The sequence below is a fragment of the Dermacentor andersoni genome, chromosome 11, assembly GCF_023375885.2.
Source record: "Dermacentor andersoni chromosome 11, qqDerAnde1_hic_scaffold, whole genome shotgun sequence".
NCBI lineage: Eukaryota > Metazoa > Arthropoda > Arachnida > Ixodida > Ixodidae > Dermacentor > Dermacentor andersoni.
Window position 1 is genome coordinate 65,503,966 of NC_092824.1, and position 19,401 is coordinate 65,523,366.

The window sequence follows — 19,401 nt, forward strand, 5'->3', positions numbered from 1 at the left end:
GTTGCACAGCGCAGGTCCACGCCAGAAGGTCTCGAAGCCCCGGTCGATCAGCCTGCGCGGCGCGTTTCACCACGTCACCCTCAGCACCCCGTTCCACGAGACGATGGGCGACATTTCAGTACGTAATATTATTTATAACGTTGTTAAGAATTCGGAAAATAAGTTCTTTAGTTACTAGGCAGGCGAGGGAAGTTAGTAAACAATTATAGTTCAACGCCTTTATAACGAAGTGCTTGGGGTACCGAAATTGTTACTCAGGTCACTTAGTTGTGAAAGTCCCATCTCGTGCCACTCATAATAGAACCGGTACACGAATTTTCTTTCGTTGTACAGGTAATTTCGCTGTAAAGGCACTGAACTATGGAGAAAACGTTTCATCTACTGGAATTAAGAGGAGTGGAATGGCTCAGCTCAGTCAATCCGGAAGTGGGAATGATGCAACTGCCACCATTCCGAGAAGTTAAGGTGAATTGTATCACTGGGTCCCCCACCCTCCGGAAAGGGATTGGGAATGTAATGAAGGACCCTACACCCTCAACTCTGGTCCAAAACGGTCTGTGTTTTTCCATTGTACTCAGTCTACTTGTTCCGCGCTTGCGCTGTTTTTCGTGTAAGTGGCGTTATATTGCAGCAAAGCCGGGGAACATTTATTGACAAAGCAAATCTTTCCGGAGTCCAGCGAGCCGTTCCATGTTGAGGATGTTAGCAGCGTTGACGTGCCGTAAGAACGTTCGCTGCCGAATCACTTGCTTGGGATCTGATCTGCCGCTGCCGTAGGAAGCCATTAGACGGTGCCTCTCCTTGATGGCCTGAAATTGTCGGTAAAAGCAACGCGTCAATAACAGACACGGGAATTCGTTTATTGAAGCGAATCATTCCACGACTCTTTCACCCATATTGCAGGCAGTGCCTCGCAATGTAAGCGACTTCTCGGCCTACTGGGTACGTGCCGCCGAGTAATTCTTGATGTCGCTTGGTATTTACCAATTCTTGACCGATCGCCCCTAACATGCATGTTCCACTGTGATACATATAAACCTTAAAATGCATGTATAGATACGTGTAGTGTTTCTGTGTGCCCCTCGCCCACCTCTCACCCATTTCTTTCCTTTGACATGGTCGTACACAGCCTTCGTCCTCATGGCAGCGGCAGCTACCCGCTACAGGCGACGAGGACCCGTTCACGCATCATCCAATACTGTCGGTGCTACGTAGCTAACTCAAACAAGCTTCGCGTCATTGAGGCTCCAGCGCTGCGTTGGATCTGGATCTTTTTTTATTATTATCTAGGAAATGTTAAGAAACAAACGATTGTGCAAAGGTCATAGACCATGATTGTCATTTGTAAGGGAATACTTAAACGCTATTTGAAATGCATTCGCTTCTTTAAAGCAAATGATGCGCTTGAAGGCGCAACTGTGTTGCAGTGAGGATATATGGGCAGAGTTATTATTTCCATTGCGTAATTCCGTATTGGACAAAGCACATCTGTCATTCTCCTCTCCCGCCGCCAGGGACCTCTCTCGCAGCCGCCACAGGGGTAGAGACGACCGCTATCGTTCTCGAGGCACTGCACCTCAGCATCTAAGCCTTCGGCATAGAACAGTTGCATGGGCCGTGGAATAAAGCATCGCAACAGCAATCAGCTTTGAAAGCTTTAGCAGCTTTCTTTAGTGAAATTGACATTTTATGTATGGATTAACATTTTCTATGCATTAACACTTTCGGGCTATTGTTAGGCCACAGCATTCTGTGTATATTACAGATTATTTAGTGGGCGGTTTTCGATATTGACTGTTCTTGTTTAAGCATTATTAGGAGATGTGCTTTATTCTCTAAACATTTGTTTGTTTTTCCCATCACTTCATATTATCGCCCTTTGCTCATTAGACAATCCATTGTTTGCGACGAAACCGGTGACACGACAGTTGCCAACATTTCCAATGCAATGTCAATCAATAAATCTATCAGTCAATCATATAATCAATCATTCAATCAATCAATTAGGCGCCCCAAAGCTCTCGCGCGAACACAAAGGCGTTTCAAGGAGCTATAATAGCAGGAGTTTAGGGACGAACGCGCCCCGCGAACAGGTTGCGCCAGACTTCGCACCGGCGCCTTTGTATCCGCTGTTGCGATCGGCCTGCAGGGGCGCGGGCCTGCAAAATTTTCCCAAGCCCGCTGCAGCTGCGGCGCTGGCGACGGAGAAGAGGAGAAGCGATCTCCGAACCCCCCAGCTCGCTGCGGCGACTCGCTTTGTAAAGACGACAATGCGCTGCGTCAACAGTCTTATGGCGCCGGTATGTCTAACGCGGTCGGCGGACCAAGTATTGTTAGTGGATTCGCCGTCGCCGTCCCAGTTTGTTTGGAGCAAGGGAACTCCTGGAAGAAGATGTTTTGCGGTGCGGTCTCACGGGCCCCAGAAGACGTCAGTCAATGGACAGACGCAGCGGCCACTGTCTGCGAGGCGCCTGCTCGGGTCAAGACCTCTGTCTGCGAGAACCCACTCACCTCGGTGCGTTCAGTGAAACCTGTGCGGAAGTGTGTGTGTAAACCCTCCCCCTCAAAGGCGGGTCGGCTACGATCACTTTGGACGCTCCGATTGGTCGAAGGTTGAATGGCTGTTTTCCCTCATTTAGGGATCTAGGGAAGACAAAGTGTATTCAGTGTGCAGCATGCAAATTCAGTGTGCATACTCTTTCAGTCATGCTAGACTGACTAACTGTAATGTTTTCATGTAGATATGGTAAATAAATCCCATATTCCTCGTTCTCGATGAGAACAAGTCCTTCCCTTCAACAACGTCCTCAGCGTGGATGAGTTGGACGACGGCATGGGCCAGCTACCATCTGTTTCATGCCCAACCGCAATCCCTAACACCACGGTGATAATCTGACCCCTGCCTATCATCGCGCAAACGGTAGAAGCCAAGGCGCTTTAACCTAGTTCGCTTAGTACAAAACGTTCCGTGAAGTAGCCTACTGTGCGTGGTTAACTTCCCACCGTTTTCGAATTCAGAAATATTTCGCAAGGAACTGTGCATATTCGGAACTACAAACCGCGGCGAGAGAGCACCGTACAGCGGGCATGCGCACCCGTATGGCCGGCCAGCGGAGCTGGAAGTGGATCATGGCTCGCGCCCAGTCGAGGAATCCCATAGCGGGCCACTGCTTGGCGTCCAGGTGGAAGTAGGCGTAGTTGCACTGCAGCACCTGGAAGTCGCTGAACCGCTTGTCGCCCGCGGACCGCAGCAGCAGGTCGGCCTCGGGAGTCTCGGTCACCGCCAGGTACTCGTCCAGGAACTCGCCGGTCAGGTCCCTGTGAACCAACGGCTAGGCTAGAAGGGCTCGACTTCTGTCGCCGCGCAGATTTCTCGGGGAGGTATTGCAGTAACAGAGCATCGGGCGACAAACGCGCGTTGATCGATGAATTGAAAAGACAGGGCGAGTAAGCATCAGAAGGTCGGTTATAGGTGCAAAATGAACCCCTATATATTAATATAATATCCTCCTTTATTAACTATCTTTGCTGAGTGTTACTGTAGGTCCCAGATGGCCCGTTCTTTTCGAGTGTGCGAAATCGCTAATGCACCGGGATGTAAGACAGAATGTTTTAGCGATTCCACACTCCTATAGCCAGTTCTCCAAACGACGCTTTTCCCATATTTTCGCTCAGGTAACAATGGTCGGGAGCTGTGCATCATAAGGGAAGAATAGAATAGATCGAAAGGAAACCTTGCATTACATACACACGTGCGCGCGCACGCACATAACCGCCATATATACGAACTGCGTCCTAAAAAATGGGAAGCGTCGAATGAAAATTTAATTTTGGAGTTTACCGTGCCGGACCTGCGCAGTATATGTAATAAGGAACGCCGTAGCAGAGGGCTGATTCTTGGACTAGTTGGTACGGTTTACTCATAATGGCAAAGCCATTAGCGCAATTCAAAAAGAGAGGGCCAAGACAGAGACACAGGACAGCGTTGTCCTGTGTCTCTGTCACGTCCCTGTCTTTTTTAATTGCGCTAAAGGCTTTGCCTTTATGTGTAGCAGGGGGCTCCAGGTGAATTTTTAACTACCAGAAGTTATGCAATGTCCACTTAAATCTAAATACACAAGCGTTTTTCCCCCGTTTCTTTTTTTTTTTTTTGCATTTCACCGCCCACCGGAATGCGACCGCCGTGGCCGGGTTCGAACCCGCGATCTCGGTAGCGCAGCGCCGTAGCCACTGAGCTACCGTGGGGATGCATGGAAGCTATTCTACACAGTGAAGCGTGTCCAATCGGCGGCCAATGAGGAAACGCTTAAGAGCAGTGTCGATGCTATATGGACCAAGAAAACAGTACTCGTTCCTCGTAAGGTGACTACACCTTAGAAAACAAAGGCCTGGACTCCGAACGAAAGCAGTTGTAGCGTTTATATATATATATATATATATATATATATATATATATATATATATATATATATATATATATATATATATATATATATATATAATCAGTAATACAGTTGACACTCGATTTAACCAAGTGATGACCACGCTCAATTTATTTCGGTAAATTGCAAGCTCGCAAAATTGAGAAAGGAATTTTTCGGCCCTTCGACATCTAAAATTGCAACGTAGTAACGCGAAAAGACTACCGCGGCATTGCATTTGCCTTTAATCCAGCCATCTGTCGCATAAAAAAAAAAAAAACATTACGAATGACTTCGTTAAATCGAGTTCGGCGAAGTTTGTTTCATTATTCGAGTCGATGATAGCATAGAACCCTATGGGTGCCTTCCGGGGAATGTAAACTGCTTCGTAAGATTGCGAACATCGTAAAATCAGTTTCGTTAGATGGAGTTTTGACTGTGAATATATATATATATATATATATATATATATATATATATATATATATATTGAGATGTTTAACGGCCGTGCACTGAGAGCCGGTGGCGGTACCACATAAGCAAGAGTCCCAGCACGAGCGGATGTCCCTGTGCCTAGCGCTGGTGATGGTAATCAGCCAGGTTCGTTGTCTTCACTACAATTACCCCCGGGAACGAAAAGCTGCCGTCCTGGCGACCTAAGAGCTCACCACGATGAGCGGGTCGTAGTATTTCTTCAGCCGCCGCACATGTACAATATCTCGCCCCTGGCGGCGCAATTCCGAAGACGGCGTGACCGGTTCGATGACGTAGTTCAAAGGAGACGTGCGCTCGATGATGCGGTGAGGGTCTTCGTACTTTGGCAGTGTAGTTTCGAAGAGAGACCAGCTCCGTTGGCAGGAATTGACAGCCACACAGGCATGCCAGAAGGGAATGTGGGCGCGTCGGTGTTGTAGGAGCGGCTGCTCTTCTGCGCTCCTGGTCAGATGAAGTTAGGCCCGTGCGTATTCGTGGCACTTCTCAGTATGACTGTCAGCGGCAGAAACGGGCGCACACTCGAATGCACCAGGCCAGTGGGGCTCAGCACGAAAGGATGCACAGATTTCGGGACGGAGACTCCTAGGTACTACCAGTAACCACTGAGTAATAATTACGCCGTTGAAGCAGGTCATCGCGAATGGCGAAATGGTGAGCTCGACGACACGGCGTGCGAGTTGTTGGTTGTGTTGAATAGGAGAGAAAGTCGATAAGGGAAGCAATCTAGTGGTCCTTGCGCTACTCGGAAGCGGTGGTTCCAATGTTAATGGACGAAATGGTAGACTGAGACATTGGGAACAGGAAGTGTAGTCGGGCAAGGGTGAACGTGACAGGGCGTCGGCGCCAAAACGTTGGCGTCCGTTTCGGTGCACGACGTGGATGTCGAAGTCTTCTTGCAGCCGAAGTGAGCAGGGCGGACTGAGGGATCTGTCAGTGATGTGAGCATACAGATGGCATGATGGTCTGTGACGACATTTATTGTTGTTCTAATTCTTCTTGAGCGCATTTGCTACTGTTCCGAGTGAGAAATAAACACTCACAGCCCTGCTGATCAGTTGCACCTAAAAGACCTGCGAATGGTTGAAGGAGCTCGTGACGGGAAAATAAAAGAAGTGAGAAACCCGCCGGTAAAGAGCCTTAAAGCTCACATAGCAACTAAGGTGCAGCACTTACGTGAGTGTGCTTCCCTGAGACAGCCTTTCAACGCGACTATATTCGTTCGTTATGGCACGACGACTCCTTTTCTGGCTTACAAATCGCATCTCCCCACTCACTCTGACCGGATGACGCCTTCCTTGACCGCCTTGGCCAGATGCAGAGCCATCCTAGACATCTGGTGCGTGGTGTTGTACGCGGCGCAGGATATTTGCTTCTTTAGGCTGGAACAGAGAAGTGAATGTGAGGAACAGGCCAAGTTGCATTTATTTATTTATTTATTTATTTATTTATTTATTTATTTATTTATTTATTCATTTCGACACTGATCTTGAGGCATTAGGCAGGTGTTCGAAAAAGAAAGAAAAGAAAGAAAAGAAAGCAACAATCTGACATGGTTCTTTCGGTCTTTGTGTCTAGCTCACTTTAATCTCCAGTGTGTTTTCTTGTCATCCCTTTTCTGAGCTGTATTTAGTGTACCTATGACCCATCACTTCAATTCTCACTTTTTCACTTTCGTTACGTTTTCTTTCTTCAGTGCCTTCTTATGAGCTTATTAATTTTTACAACGTACCAGTTATATCTGAAAATTAGTAACCGGCGCTGCTTAGAGGCGCCAGCATCTCTAAAATATCAACAAATAAAAATAAGAACAGCCATTAAGCAGCGCATTTAACGAAATCACCAACTTGCTGAAAGACAACGAAAATAATTTACTTACTCAACTGGCAGTAAATATACGAGATATGCTGAAATATTCAATGATCCAAAGTTTGTGCCATGTACAGTTCGAGGAGAGGTTAGAGCCAACGATTGAATTACGGACAGTACAAATAGAGGATATGGAGTCTGTAACTCCCCATCTCATAGCATCGAGAGTATGCGAGAAGGAAAACTGTGGTGCATTCAACAAATTGACGGGGGAAAGATATTCCAAAGAAATGTTGCATCCTGTGGCGAAAAAAATAAATAACTACTGAAGATGTGCGAGCCGAGAATTCAGCGACTTCCACCGAGTGATGCGGTCCTGTTGGGCATGTGTTAGTTACAATAATTTAGATATATTTCACGAAAAGAGGTCGGAAGACATTGAAAGAACATAAAACAGATGAGCACTGCGCTAAAATAACGCTGAATGAAATTCCATGCGTGCAGGAAGGAGGCTCGTGTATTTGAACGCCAACTTCCATTGGAAATGTTTGCAATGCCACTTGTGTTTCATTCTCAGTGTGGGTAGTTTCAATAAAAAAATTAGAGGACGCTTAAGCTTCGCCTTTAAGAGTGGAACGCGACAGCATTCAAAGATTCCCGACTGCTTCTCATGCTTCCCGGCAACTCCAGATTCATCATCATCGTAATCCCAATCAGTTTATTTTATGTCCACTGCAGGACGAAGGCCTCTCCCTGTGATCTCCAATTACCCCTGTCCTGCACCAACCGATTCCATACAGCACCGGCAAATTTCCTAATTTCGTCACACCACCTAGTTTTCTGCCGTCCTCTACTGCGCTTCTCTTCTCTTGGTACCCATTTTGTCCCCCTAATGGTCCAACAGTTATCTCATCTGCACATTACATGACCTGCCCAGCGCCATTTCTTTCTCTTAATGTCAATTAGAATATCGTCTATCCACGTTTGCTCTCGGATTCAAACCACTCTGTTCAGTTATGGCTAGCATTCTTCGTTCCATTGCTCTTTGCGCGGTCCTTAACTTGTTCTCAAGTTTGTTTGTCAATCTCCTATGTCTTTGCCCCATATGTCATTACAGGTAAAACGCACTGATTGTATACCTTCCTTTTCAATGATAACGCTAAGCTTCCAGCCAGGAGCTCAAGATGTCTTCCTTATGCGACCCAACCCATTTTTATTCTGTGAATTTCCTTCTCCTTGTCAGGGTTCCCTATGATTAGTTGACCTAGGTAAACGTACTTCTTCACAGACTCTAGAGGCTGACTTGCGATCCTGAACCCTTGTTCCCTTGGCCGGTTGTTCATCATTACCTTTGTGTTCTGCATATTAATCTTCAACCCCTCTCTTACAATTTCTCTGCTAAGGTCCTCAATCATTCGTTGTAACTCGTTTGCAGCGTTGCTGAATAGAACAATGTCATCGGCAAACCGAAAGTTGCTGAGGTACTCGCCGTCGATCCTTACTTCTAAACCTTCCCAGTTTAATAGCTTGAAAATGTCTTCCAAGCACGCAGTGAATGGCATTGGAGAGATTGTGTCTTCTTGTCTGACCCTTTTCTTTAAAGGTATTTTCCTACTTTTCTTGTGTAGAATTAAGGTGGCCGCGGAATCTCTGTAGATATTTTCCAGGGTATTTGCGTAAGCGGTCTGTACTCTTTGGTTACGCAATGCCTCTATGACTGCTGGTATCTCTTTGCTTGTCGTAATCTATTAAAGCTATATAGAGAGGCTTATTATACTCTGCGGATTTCTTGATAACCTGATTAATGGAATGGATGTGATCCATTGTAGAGTATCCCTTCCTGAAGCCAGCCTGTTCCCTTGGCTGACTAAAGTCCAGTGTTGCCCTTATTCTATTTGAGATTATTTTGGTAAATATTTTATATAATACTGGGAGTAAGCTAATGAGCCTATAATATTTCAGTTCTTTAACGTCTCCCTATTTGCGGAACTGCAGATTATGTAACCGTAATGTTTACCGGGAAACGCTGCCGTCGAACGCTATGCACGAAGGCGAGCTTTCTGGTAGAAACGCGGCCTCTTGCGTAGACGGCGGATGCGCGGACTGGAGCGCCATCTGGATGGCGTGGTCGCAAGGAACCGAGAGCAGCACGCCGCTCTATGAATGGTAGAAACGCTGGAAAAGGGGTTTATGTTTTGAGTTTCCGCTTAACAGAATTATTTTTTCTTGTATATTCAAATTACAATTCGACGCTATCGTGCCTGCAGGTTGTTTTTAGATTGTACTTTACGATTTTTCTGGTGCGTATTACTTCGAGGAATTGAAATACTTCATTAACGCATCTGCACCACGCGGAGGGCCTGCGTGGGTTTGGTTCGGGATGTTATTTTCCATAACGACATCCGACTCAAGACGCCGACACTCGATTTCATGCGATACAGGGCCCCTAACGCTATCTCGTTAATACTGTGACTCATTCTTCTGAATCGTTGTTGTGAGCATTGGGATAATATACTCCACAAACATTACAGCGTAGCTCTAAGGCACCCGATCCTGGTTTGAGCGTCAGCGCCCCTCTGCGTAACTGCGCGAACGTGCTCGTGCCACTGCTCGTGCCTTCGTTGTCGTCGTATCCTGCTTCTTCGTGGTTTGGGAGAGGGAAAGAACGCTTAATGCTGCAGCCCATATGGGAGCACGGTGCAAATCCACAGGTCGCTCCGATGCCGCTCATCATGCCGGCGTAACCATAGCGCCCCCCCCCCCCCCTCTCTCTCCCCCTCTTTCCTGCGAAGGCGCTCACAGCACTGGCCCACGGCCAGTGTGTTCGGACTCGAAATGAAAACACATATGCAGCTCTGCTCCAACTTCGTAATAGGGAGTATCGTAATCATCGAATATCTTGTATTCCCGCATCTACTAGAGTGCTTTAGCGATGTTGTAAAGGTATCAGAGTTTGCAGAATGCCGTAATGTCGAAGAGAGAGAAAGAAAGAGAGAAACAGGTGTGACCAGCAACCCTAGTGGTGCCATCTCATGACGCTGACTTCAGCTAGAGCACACAGATCAGTAATTACAGCGACACGTGGTCTACCTACCTGATTGCGCACAGGCGCCATAACGGGCAACATTTATAGGGTATGTGATTCGTCTTATCCCCCCCCCCTCTTTTTTCAAGGGGAACTATGACCCTGCGCAAAAACATTTTCCAACACTTCGTAACTGTTCAAGGTGGTGTCACAAGACGGTTCTACCTGCGTTGTTGTTCACGTTATTGGTGTTCCAGTGTTCCGTAAAGTGTGCTACATGGCGGACGCTCTGCTACTGCCAATCACTACTGATTCAGACTTCTGCTGAACACTTCAGGAACGTTTTCTGTGGTTCCTTTACGGCTGGGCAAAGCAAGCAGTATAAACGGTTCCGCAAATGTAGGAAGCGTTGGCACCAGTAGATATTAGTTGTAAGAAATAGCTTTGGTTAGTCGCTAAGCCCTGGTGGTTCAGCAAGCAACATAGCGCCCACTCACCAGTTTTCGCGCATGTTGGAAGTGGCAATCTCAGCACGCGCCAGACTGGAGCGCAACCCTTCGGGCAGCAGCTCGAGGTCGCCGCAGGTGCAAACCTGCATTCCCATGGCACGGTAGACGTCCCTGATTGAGTGGGCAGAGAGCAAACGCGGTTGTCAGGTTCAGTCGAGACCATTTGATCTCATTGTCCCGCTGCTCTCAAACAAAGCTGAAGGTGCGCAGGTGCACGCAAAGAAACAAGATTAACACATTTAAGAAGGAGTGCCCACTATGGCCCACACTTAAATAAGTGACGTCAACTGCGCGTTTGGATAACAATCGCGGCAGAGATGTGGCACGAAGGTCTGTGGACTACGCTGAATGCATTCAAAGATACCAATTGTGTAACGTCGGCCATAATTATATATGTAGTTCAAAAGCGTTGCGTTTTGGGCGAGTTGCTTGTGCATGGTTCTTATTAGACTTTAGCTTACCTCATAATGAGATAGCGGTTCTGGCACGTATTACCCTAGAATTTAATCGATTATTGTTTTTTTGTGCCAACCTTGGATAGTCAAGTGTACCATAAAGTCAATTTAATCTTTTCTTTTGAACAGTTTTAAAGCGAATAGCTGCTTTGCCTCTTCCACCCATTTTCATGGTTGGTCGGTGGTCGAACTTGGAAAAATTTTGAGAAGCATTACGTTTTCGCCGAGTTGGTTGTACATGGTTCTTATTAAATTTTTGCGCGCACATAGACAGGACATCGAACGAAGAAGGGACACACAGCATGCGCAAACTTCAACTGGCTTTTATTGGGACAGCGACATATATATACGCTTCCACAATAAGAAAAAAAAACAGGATGGCAAGAAAACAAATAAACCACGTGCAAAAGTACATAGCCAGATGAGCCGGCGAAACCAAATCTTGTCACTGTCATTCCTTTTCACCATCCAGAAACCTCACTTCCTTATCAGTTAGTGCTACAGACGGGGCACTAACACAGCTCTCATCATGGCGAAGAATTTCTCTGGCCTCAACTATATCCCTGGTTAACTGATTAGTGTGGCAAAATAATATCGTGCATCTGGTAAAGATAGGATAACAACTATAGCATGACTTGCAGTGTTCTGCCATGTGGCCTTCGATGCCTTGCTTTACCTTGCGGTGATGTTCTGCTAGCCTCTCGTTTACGCATCGGCTGGTTTGGCCTATATAACGCCGCACGACAAGGGAACCTGATATACTACTCATTCTTTGCAAGCAACGAAATTGCTTTGATGCTTAATCTTGCATTTTGGGTTCTCATTCTTAATTGGGCAGCTTCTCCTGCAAGGTCTTTCAAGTTTTTGGGGAGCCGAGAACACGACTTTGACGTCAAAGCGAGATCCTATCTTCTGTAGGAACTGTAACTGTAAGATCCTGTCTTCTGTAAGAACATACCGTAAGACCTTCAGAGATAGTTTGTGCTGCTCTTTACTCTAAAACATATCAACTTAGATTAATATAGCACGCGTCACGCCAGTTTTGGCGCGTATTTGCTGTCCTCGTACCGGCAACACCGGGGAGACATCGCTCAAAGTTGTGGCACGCGTGGGTATACGGCTTGTAGGCGACGAACGAGCGTGACTGCCATGTCCGTCGCATCGCTTGTCGCCGTCGTGCACGAAATCGTTTGCATGGGGTTTATGCCCCCCTCGCTGCTCTCCCCCGGTGCCTTGCACGCGACGGAAGACGGCGCGCTTCCTCACCCGTTTCCTCCCTTGCGCATCTTAGGCTCACCTTCGCACGCTTTCACTGGAACACACTGCGCACGGCACGCGAGCACGATGTTACCGCACGACGATGCCGGTACGCCCGTATCGCAAACAAAACCTGCAGCAACTGCTAGAGGAGGTCAACACAGCGCGCTTCCGCCTACGTTCCTCTTCCGTGGCGCTTCGCCTCGTTTCTCCCTTTTCTATTAATTGAGCTAAATAAATGTTTTTTATGTTATCTACCAATTTGAAGTAAGATATTTGGATGCGCTTATCCTTTTGCCTATTATTCTTCTTATAAGAAAAGCATATTTTCAGGGTCCCTTCGAGTTCGTCTTAAATGTAGTTTTATGTATCTATTATTTGATTGGGTTCGCTACTGGGACTATTCGATTCGTATTCGGTCTCAGAAATCGCTGTTGCACTATGCAAGATAGGACTCGTGTCCTATCTTGCAATATCGCGTTCGATCTTGCAACAACAAGTGAACGGCCCGGGCAAGGCTTCAAAAGTCACTGTTACCACTTCACTATTTTCCTTGTAATAATCAAGGCCTTTTGACAGAGAGAAAAAAAAAACGAATTTTCTTAGGAAAAATTTGCGTCGTGTAATATGCCTTCGGGGCACATCGTTCACATTTTTCAATCTGTTCCAAGTAGAAACACCGTACAAATGCGGTGTCTTATTATAGACAACGAATACTGCCCTGCATAAGCGTTAAATACTGTGCTGTCAACTGACGTAGAAGAATAATTTAATATTAATTGTCATCTTCCTTAAAAATGCGATTGAGAGTGTCATGGAAAATATGAGCCACCATGTCAGAATAATCGTTATACAATTGCGCATGTTCGCCCTGTGCATCTATAGTATATCCGTGAGAATATACTATATATAGTATGTTTCCGCGTCATCCTTCCTTTATGGTTCTTAATGCGAACATTTAGTGAGGTATACATTGAAGCACGCATTCAGAAAGTAATGTGAACATCCACCTGCAAGCTGCTATTTCTTTCTGATTGTGCGTCGTCAAACATTCACGGCCAAAGTCTTAATACTAATGCTGCGGCTGCAAGAGTCGCTTGTGTCTACAGCACAGTGCCTATGCAATCACTAGCAAGCACTCAGCGAGCCAGCGAAACGCTAATTGCTGAATTTCCAGCTACTCACACGTTGTCCATAATCTCGACCAGCCCCCGATTCGCCTGGTCCAGAGCAGAGGTCACCTCGAACTGGTTACGGCTTAAGTTGCGCACACTGAACATGAAGGCGCTTACCACATCCACTCCGGCACGAAAACACCATTCTGACAGCTGAGAGAAAGAGAGAGAGAGAGAGAGAATAAAAGGTGCTGTATTGACATATAGGAAGCGGTAGTTTATTGAGAACCAGAGATCTGGCTGTACGCCTGTAGCATGCCATTTCAAATGGTAACGATGAGAAGCGAAATATACATACGCGCACGGCAGACACACGAAATATCCAAAAATCACGCCTGAAAACGTAACATACAAAACTCATTAAAGTAGGTCAAATCGGTTCTGCCGAAGCCAGAAATACGGAGGAAGGTTGGCGAAATGTTAAAGAAAAATGTCATCAACGCATGTGTAACACGAAGCTACTTGTTGACACCATTTTATCTTGCTGAGCATTCTATCGTAGGAAGATTAGCTCCCTTATATATTACGTGCTGGACGCATAGGCGGTGCCAGTTCACGTCAATGTATGTGTCGCAGCTCAAGGCGTAATCGCGAAAGTGTATTCAGCGCAAACATTATAGGACGCTGGTTTGTAACGCGAAAAAAACCTGCAACTTAATTCGGACCGTGTTTTCGCTCGGTACAATACGACGAATGAACGCCGTCCGCTAGCTCCGCCCTCGAGGGAGGCGTTAGTGAAGCGGCCACGGCACGCGCCAGTCCTGTGCACTACAACGTGCATACGATTATTCGTCCAGTTCAACGACGCATACGACAAAGACGATGGCGCACAGATGCTCTCGTGCTTGTTTTTCTTTCTTATTTTTAACCTCATAGAGTTCTGTTGAATTCACTGAGAGGGGATCGGTCGGCCTCCATGCCTGGCCTAAATCGGCGCTGTCAGTTAGAAGGGAAACATCTGTTGCAACAGAACTATTTGTTGGGCTAGTTGGTGCTTAACTTGTGTGTTTTAACTTGCGGCAAGAAGCAGGTGTTTTAGAAGGGGAACGTAGATCGAGACACATACAGAGACGATGTGCAGACAGGGGAAGCGCCATCTGTAGCGACTTTGTACCAGGTCTTCTAAAATTTGCCTGTGTACTGCACGCGATACCTTGAAGACATGCGCAGAATCGCAAACCACCGAGGCGCGTGTCCCAGAGGGTTCGGTTGCTACGCGTATTGTGCGCGACTGCGCAAGATGCACTGAACCCGACCCTGGCCTTTTACCTCCCTTTGCTGGCCGCCGTTCAGGTGTCGACAGATTGCACTAGAGAGCTACGCTGCGGTTGGCAGTGATTTCCTTCTCTTTTCAAAGCGAAGCTTTCTTTGTGAATTCCCCTAACTTCCCTGTCCATGGCTGCTGCTTCTCTCTCGCCGAATGTAGCTCAAGCGTAGGAGACCATTACCATGCCTACTACCATTGCATGGTGTCCTGACCGCTGACCTTGTTTTCTATGGAAATAAGTTCCACAGAGCCTAACTTTATGGAACTTAACGAGTGGCTTCGTATTCTAGATGAAAAGATTGAAAGAATATACTATTCAGGTAGACTACAGGGAGATAAATTGGTTACGCTCAAGTCTCAACTCAGACTACCTATTGAGGTGAAGCAGAATGCAAGCAGTGAGGACGTGTCAGAGATCTCTGAATGCGAGATCGCCGTCCTATTATTTCTGCTTTGAAGCGTTGCAGGAAGCAGAACAGGTAATAGATTGTGAGACGGAAGTTTCAAACCATGACCGCACTGAAGTAGAAGGACCCACGGCTTAAAGACAGAAATCTTCCATGGAATTGTAGCCCCCACTGAAAAGGAAATTGCCGTGTCTAAAGCCTGCACTAACATGGTTATTGACGTGAATGACGGAACTGAAGACACTTATTAACTGATGTCATTGCCTTGGACTTGAGAGTCGCGTCCAAGGCACAAGAAAGACAAATTAAAAGCAGCTCGTGTAACCACAGTGATACTGAAGGAGATTGTACAGTGGGCAGGACATGCGAACGATGAAAATAACAATACACGGTCTGAGAGTGTCTCTTATAAAACAGTCCAGGTGCCCTCGAAGACCCCATTTTCATCGACGAGTCACCGTGCCGTCCAGGTAAAAGAACACGCACACATTGTAGTGAAGACTACGAATGAACTCTCACGAATGAACCGAAGCCAAATCTATTCCGGCCAGCACAGGTCCCGACAACAAAAGGCCGACAGGTTTGTGCTATGAACGTAGAGCAGCGCCACCCACTGATCTGCCTCTCCCTGTCACAACTGATAGCTTGATAATGAAGACATCCTGCGCGACAGAAGCAACCATCAAAGGACCAAATCACCCAGTAAGAAAACTAACTATGCAGATATCCAGGAAGGCAAGAACCGGAAGGCATCATGGAGCAAGGCCCACAACACGTCAATGCCTTAACGGCTATGTAAGCTCACCGCAGGGCAAATACATCATAAGGTATCCGGTTTGTAGTGTTCTTTAACGATGACGCAGGGTGAAGCAAATATTCAATGGCATTGCCAGAAGGACCAAGGACCGACTACATACTATCGAGAGTCACCGCCTAGCGCTTAACACTGAACGACATCGGCTGACTCCTGTTCGCATGAACACTGGAATTACCGCTGTGACTCCCACCCCTGCTTTTCATAAGAGGATAAGGACCAGTCGCGCATTGCTTCGTACTTGGATCACAAAAAGAATTATCTCGTACCAGCAAGCACTGTACAACCCCTGTGCAACAGTTATACGCTGACCAACTGGACTTCTCGTCTTCGTGAGGTGTCGTCGGACTGTTTTCGCGCAGGACACGGAAGCAGCACTTCCTTCTTGGGTTGTGGACTCCTAAAGGTCTCTGGTGTGCGGGTTTCGGCACCATTTGGTAGAAACCCGCGAATGACTACGCCAGGAAGGTGGTCGATAAGCAAGCATGGCGACATAATGGAACAACCGTGAACATTGTGACACAGGTTGAGAGAAGAAGTTTCGACTTTAACAAAAATGCTCATTGCCACGATCGTGCGTCATCAAGAGCACAGTTCCGCTCGTAAAGCAAACATTTCTGTGTCTCCATTCCTAAGGTTTGGGGTTTTGGCGAATCTGCTTGGTCAATCTTTCGCTGAGTAAAGTACAGTTGACTATTGCACTATCTGCAGTATCGGTCCTCTCTAGTCGGCGCACCGACCCTCAGTAACAAAGGGGTCCAATACCCGACACATCTCGATTCGCGGTCACATGGGCCACGTGGTAGGGGGCTCTCCGCGTCTTGCCGTCTTCACTGGCAGACAGGTAAATCGCTACGGTGCAAAACGCTGCGCCGATTACGATCGGTTGCACGGCGTTTTGTTTAAAACCGCTTCAGGAAAAAATGTCGCTTCTCAGATTCCTACAAGTTGGTTGTAACCGCGCTTATTTATTTTTTGCTATTTCAGTAAACAACTAATTACTACGGTGCACCCACCTTGATGTACTTATCCGCTCCGGCCGCGTACACCCGGCGCAGGTCGGTGTCGGTGGCCCTCGAGTAGCGTCGGTGACCGTCCGGCACCAGGCAGACGTGACGCGGCACCACCCCCATCGACACGAGCCATACGGCCACTCTCTGGCAGCTGGCGACGAGGTCGCGCCACAGCGGACTCGGCCGCTGCTCCAGTTCTTCGGTTGACGGAATATCGGCTCCGTCGTCCTTCCTGACGCCCTGCGTCCCTTCGGCGGGCATCACTGTTCGTCGGGAAACGCAATGCAATCACATAAAATAGTTGGACGCGTAGAGTACGTCCTGCTTCTTCTCCGTTGGGAGAGTAAAACTGCACCAGCTGACATTTTCTTTCTTTTTTTTAATGCGTTAAACGTTTTCTTCATCACCATCAGCACAGGAAGTAATTTGCTAGAACCGTATGAAACGAAAATGTGTAAGAGTATCACAGTATATGCTTTGCCACTTCACTGCCCACGTGCCTTACTTTATTAACGCTGTGTAGCGGAAAAAAAGCCATTACTCATCATGCATAAGCCACCTTGACTGACGGCACGGTTTTTTCCGCCGCGCATGATGCAATTTCAGCTCAATTTAGCTGCTTGCGCGGCATTTGCAGACGCGTATTCTGCTGTACACTTGTTGCATCCCTTGTTTCAAACTCGAGCTTGAGTGGTCGAGTTTGCGTGAGCTCGCTCTGCCATATCTAGGCGTAATATATTGAACTCAAACCGGTGCTCATCAGGAGTTATAAGGTCATGCAAGTGTGCGACTCGTTTCAGAAAATTTGCGCTGGCTATAGGTCGGGGTGGCCCTGCGTTTGACAAGTATAGTGTTCAGAAACGGTGCGACGAGGTTCGGCTAACCGAGGCAGAAGGACACCCAACACCTTTTACCCCGGCGGAACGTGTCTGTGTGCATAGGAAGCACAAGCGCAGAAGCCTCAACCATCTATGCGAGGGTAGTCTCAGGTACCACAAGCGATATTTAAAAATTCCGTAAAACATTAAAATTATCACCCTGTGTAACTTCTTCACGCGTCGAGCCACTTAAATTTGTAGAATCTCGTTGGTCAATCTGTGGAAACATACTACACACACAAAATCGCTTTAAGGCAAATAAAGTAAACTGAGAATTACAGCCTCACGTCCTTGCTCGGACGAAGCGTAATTAATACTTCCAACACGACTCTGCCAAAATCTTCATATTTTGTTTTAGGTAAATTACCTCTTTTCCGTCAGGCTGACAGAGATTTTGATCTCTGACGCACATAGAGAACAAACAAATAGGCATACAGGCCGCAACGAAACAAAAGAAATTGGCGCGGGCAGCTGTTTTCCACGATATGGAAGCAGCTGCACAACTTCAACATCTGTTATCCGTGGCGACATGCTAAGGAACGCCTGCTACACGCTGTACTTTGATTCAACATCATGTCTGACGTCTGACAGTGACGGCTTTCTAAAAAAAAAAAAAAAAGCTGAATCCGACGCTTACCCGTACCTGCTGTAATGTTCATCCGGTCTCCTGTCCGCGATGCCTGCGTCATAAACTGGCGTCTTCTCCGGGTGGTCGACCGACTTGCCGCTCGACTGGAGGTGTCTTTTTTTTTTTTTTTTCGGTAAATTGCAAGTTGGCGTTACCTGTTTCTCCACGCCCGTAGTTCTCCTCGCCCCTCCGGCCCTCTCCTCCGAACCCAGCAGGCAGGCTTCGTAGCACGCTTAGCCCGGCTATGGCCACGCTGAAATAGAGCATACCATACAATATACAATACAATACGCCTTTATTTCCATAAACATACAATTTATGGGGGATTTAAGGAAAAAAGTTGCTCGCAGCAGCTTGACGGGCCTTAAACCCGGTCTGAGGGCAGCAGCAGAAGGCACTGATTCAAGGCAAGGTTACTTTAGCGCTGGATATCGAAACCGAGCGAAGGCGCACACCGCGTGTCACCGAATGGAGAAGCCGCGATCTCGTCGTGGCTTCATTTCGGGAAAATCGGCTCCTAGGCGTACTATGGGAGAGCGTCGATCACACCGTCCAGAAGTCAGTTTTAACCCCAGAAGCGGTATCAGGAGGCTACGTCAACGCGTACGGCCGCATGTCGTATTGGGGAATGCTAACGAGACCGACAGTCAGCGCACACCCGAAAAGAGAGAGAAAAAAAAATGGAAAGGCTGTGTCACGTGACCCCGCACCGCCGAAGGTGAAAAGAGAAATGAAATTAAAAAAAAAAACGTAGCATCTCCTCGGGGACTTATCTGAGTGATGCGTAAACATTTCGGAGTAATGCCGTGGTGTTGAGCGCTCACACTCAACGCTGCCGGTGCTTCAGCACTGCTCAGGGGTTCCAGTCGTCCTGGCGTCCTTGCGGTAAATGCGACGGCGCTGCGGTGACACGAACTGTTGCGGGAGCCGACGCAACGTGAACTGACGAGGCAAGCAAACTATACGGCAGGTGGCGGCGCCAGGTGCGCTGATGACGTTCCGATCCCCAAGCCACGGCTGCTGCACAGTTTTGGCTTACTAACGGTGTACCTATAGTGCGTGCCTGATCGCGCGCGTCACGTGGTCAAGGAGACGCGATCGTGCCACTTCTCGCGCGTTCGTCGTCGTCGTCTTCCACAGCTGGCTCCCATGCCGCTAATCATGCCGGCGTTCACATACTGCATCTGGCCGCGTAATGACGTGTTGCTTTAAAAAAGTAAAATGTGCTAGCTGGCGCGAAAATTCATCGCT

General features: G+C 47.4%; 1 protein-coding gene across 2 annotated transcripts; it reads right to left on the reverse strand.

Annotated features, from left to right (window-relative positions):
* Positions 1–601: 601 nt before the first annotated feature.
* Positions 602–19,260, reverse strand: LOC129381687 (uncharacterized). 2 transcript variants are annotated; one of them, XM_072285673.1, is made up of 8 exons: positions 18,975–19,260; positions 18,160–18,403; positions 16,648–16,907; positions 13,154–13,296; positions 10,245–10,367; positions 6,191–6,295; positions 3,096–3,318; positions 602–809 (listed from the first exon to the last, which is right to left on the reverse strand). In XM_072285673.1, exons 2-8 carry the CDS (start codon positions 18,209–18,211, stop codon positions 648–650), a joined length of 1,068 nt encoding a protein of 355 aa, XP_072141774.1. In that variant the 5' UTR covers positions 18,212–18,403; positions 18,975–19,260; the 3' UTR covers positions 602–647. The 2 variants fall into 2 exon arrangements, with proteins under 2 accessions (XP_072141774.1, XP_072141775.1); XM_072285674.1 differs by having other exon boundaries at positions 18,166–18,403; positions 18,975–19,257.
* Between the last annotated feature and the right edge of the window lie 141 nt (positions 19,261–19,401).

Coding starts and splice junctions, on each gene's coding strand:
- LOC129381687 (XM_072285673.1), bottom strand. CDS start 18,211: ATGACGCAGGCATCGCGGACAGGAGACCGGATGAACATTACAGCAGGT. Junction 6,296..10,244: donor TCCAACATGCGCGAAAACTG/GTGAGTGGGCGC, acceptor TCTCTGTTCCAG/CCTAAAGAAGCAAATATCCT. Junction 810..3,095: donor TCCGCTGGCCGGCCATACGG/GTGCGCATGCCC, acceptor CGACAATTTCAG/GCCATCAAGGAGAGGCACCG.